Source organism: Mandrillus leucophaeus, unplaced genomic scaffold, assembly GCF_000951045.1.
Source record: "Mandrillus leucophaeus isolate KB7577 unplaced genomic scaffold, Mleu.le_1.0 Scaffold53, whole genome shotgun sequence".
Lineage (NCBI taxonomy): Eukaryota > Metazoa > Chordata > Mammalia > Primates > Cercopithecidae > Mandrillus > Mandrillus leucophaeus.
This window is the reverse complement of record NW_012105697.1, coordinates 1,232,555-1,235,411: the sequence shown is the minus strand read 5'-3', so window position 1 is coordinate 1,235,411 and position 2,857 is coordinate 1,232,555. Positions and strand designations below refer to the sequence as shown.

General features: G+C 55.7%; 1 protein-coding gene across 1 annotated transcript in view; it reads right to left on the bottom strand.

Annotated features, from left to right (window-relative positions):
- Positions 1 to 2,336, bottom strand: part of BRSK1 (BR serine/threonine kinase 1) — a 35,002-nt gene extending 32,666 nt beyond the window's left edge. The window contains exons 1-2 of the mRNA XM_011996954.1: positions 2,245 to 2,336; positions 2,053 to 2,138 (exon numbers count right to left, since the gene is read on the bottom strand). Coding sequence (XP_011852344.1) covers positions 2,053 to 2,138; positions 2,245 to 2,250 — 92 coding nt within the window. The 5' untranslated portion in view covers positions 2,251 to 2,336. The remainder of the gene's footprint in view (positions 1 to 2,052; positions 2,139 to 2,244) is intronic.
- Between the last annotated feature and the right edge of the window lie 521 nt (positions 2,337 to 2,857).

Sequence of the window (2,857 nt, the reverse complement as noted above, 5' to 3'; positions counted from 1 at the left end):
AGCCATTGCACTCCAGCCTGGGCAACAAGAGCAAAACTCTGTCTCAAAAAAACAAAACAACCAAAAAACCAAAAACCCACTTCCCATAAGCCTCTGGGACACGGGGTTCCAGTTTCCATCAACTATTAGGTTTTTTTTGTTGTTGTTGTTGTTGTTGTTTAAGAGTCTTGCTCTGTTGCCCATGCTGGAATGCAGCGGCACGATCTTGGCTCACTGCAGCCTCTGCCTCCCAGGTTCAAGCAATTCTCCCACTTCAGCCTCCCAGGTAGCTAGGACTGCAGGTGTATGCCACCACACTCAGTTAATTTTTGTATTTTTAGTAGAGACGGGGTTTTGCCATGTTGGCCAGGCTGGTCTCGAACTCCCGACTTTTATTTATTATTATTATTTTTTTTTGAGACAGAGTCTCGCTCTGTCACCCAGGCTGGAGTGCAGTGGCACGATCTTGGCTCATTGCAACCTCCACCTCCCAGGTTCAAGCAATTCTTTGCCTCAGCCTCCCAAGTAGCTGAGATTACAGGTGCCTGCCACTACACCTGGCTAATTTTTTTGTATTTTTAGCAGAGATGGGGTTTCACCATCTTGGCCAGGTTGGTCTTGAACTCCTGATCTCGTGATCCACTGGCCTCGGCCTCCGAAAGTGCTGGATTACAGGCGTGAGCCACTGCGCCCAGCCTCCATCAACCATTTGGATTCTAGACTCCAAATCCCATCAGGCTCTGGGAGGTTAAAACTAATTCCCATCAGCTTCTGGGAAACAAAAGCTCAAATTTTTTTTTTTTTTTGAGACAGGGTCTCACTCTGTGCTGGAGTGCAGGGGCACAAAAATGGCTCACTCCAGCCTCGACCTACCAGGATCAGGCAATCCTCCCACCTCAGCCCCACTTCAGCTGGGGCTACAGGTACGCACCACCACACCGGGCTAATTTTTGTATTTTTTGAAGAGACAGGGTTTTGCGATGTTGCTCAGGCTGGTCTCGAACTCTTCAAGCAATCTGCCCATCTTGGCTTCCCGAAGTGTTGGGATCACAGGCTTGAGCCACCGTGCCTGGCCCCAAAAGCTCAATTTCTATGAGCTCTTCGATGGCTAGATTCCTGCCCGAAGCATCAGCTCCCATGGCCCTGCCACCCTACGCCAAGAGTGGAGTGGGAGCGACCGCCAAGAGTGGAGAGTGCGCTGGTCCGGACAATAGCCCCTTCCTACCGCCACACCTGGGGAAGCCTGAGAGCAAGCCTCATGAGCGCCAGGCAGACAGCTCCCTGTGTGTGAAACCTGCACCAGCAGTGATGACCTGATGTCAGTTCATCCTGGGGACTGGGTGCGGGGACGGGGTGGGGCACGAGGGCTGTCCCCTCTCCAGCTTCCCAGTCCAGCTGTCCTTTGGGTCACCAGAGTTTGGACAAAGAGGCCCATTCTCTAGAGTCTGGACAGCTGGACCGCCACCCCCATCCTTCCTGGCGGGTAATTGACTTTGAGATACTGACTCAGAACTCCTAAGGCGGCCCATTGTTGGGGTGTCCTGCCACGGTACCCGCGGTTATGCCGGGGGAGGAGGGGGGCTCTCCGGTGCCTCAGAGTGGGGGTTTGGGAAGATCCTTTGGGCTTTGCTAGGCCCCTTGCCTTACATACAGGAGGCATCTGCCCATCAGCGCCTAGAAGTTAAAAACCGCCACTTCTGGCTGGACATGGTGGCTCACGCCTGTAATCCCAGCACTTTGGGAGGCCGAAGTGGGCGGATCACTTGCAAATTGGGTCTGGTCGAGGGCACCCTGCTTATCTAGCAGAGGGCATTCCATGTAGTGCCGTGGGCCAAGGAGCTGGCGCTGGGGACACAGTAGGAGGATGGTTGCCCTTCGCCTCAGGCCCAACACAACGTGAGAACAGTAGTTGGGAGCTTCCCTGTGCAACAGGCAAGGGACTGGGCCTTCAGCAGTACAGCCTGGAGAGCTCCAGGTCCCCCAGGTCCCCCTAGGCCCTGTTTCTGGAGAAGTCCCACCCAGGTAACCTGGAGAGGGAGGATGGGGGAGGGCTGGGTGTCTATAAATACCTACAAATATTTCTTGTTCTCGTAGACGTCGTGGAGTTTGAGGACATGTGGGTGTTCGATGAGCTTCAGGATGGCGATCTCCCGCTCCACCTGAGGGTCAAGAGGGGCGCAGACACAGGAACAGAGGTCAGCAAGGCCCCCTGCCTGCCCTCAGCCCCACAGGCTCCCCCGCAGACACGCTGGCAGGCGTACACACCTTCATCAGCACCGACTCCGACAGCTTCTCCCGGTTCACAATCTTGATGGCGACCTTCTGACCCGTGATGCAGTGGACCCCGAGTTTAACCAGCCCTGGGGGAGCAGGGTGAAAATGTGGGGTGTTCCGCCAGGTCACCTGCATCCCCAGCACCTATGTCCTCCCTTGGCCACCCAGTTTGCTCCTTCCTCCCGGCCTGGCTGTTTAACAATGGCCTGAACACATCGGACCTGAACTCTTGGGGTTGACAGTCCGCACTCCCACAAAACCAGCCTTCCCCTCCCTCCTGCCAGTCCGTTCCTCCTGACTGTCCATCCAGCCAGGTGCCCCTGTCCTCTGCCAGCCACCCCCGGCCCTCACCCTCTCCGTCCTGGGGAGCCCGCCTGTCACGCATTCTTTCCTCACCGTGTTTCCCCGAGTCTGTCTCCTCCAAACCCCCCCGCGACTTTCTCTCTCCCCATCACTTCCTTATATTCTCTGTTTTTCAGTCTCTTGAAGACCCTATGACTCCCAAAGAATCTAATCTCACATCTGCCCCCTCCCTAGACCACCCTCCGCCTCCTCCCGAACCCCCAGCCCCAACAGCCTTCCTGTGTCTTCATGGCAGCCCTAA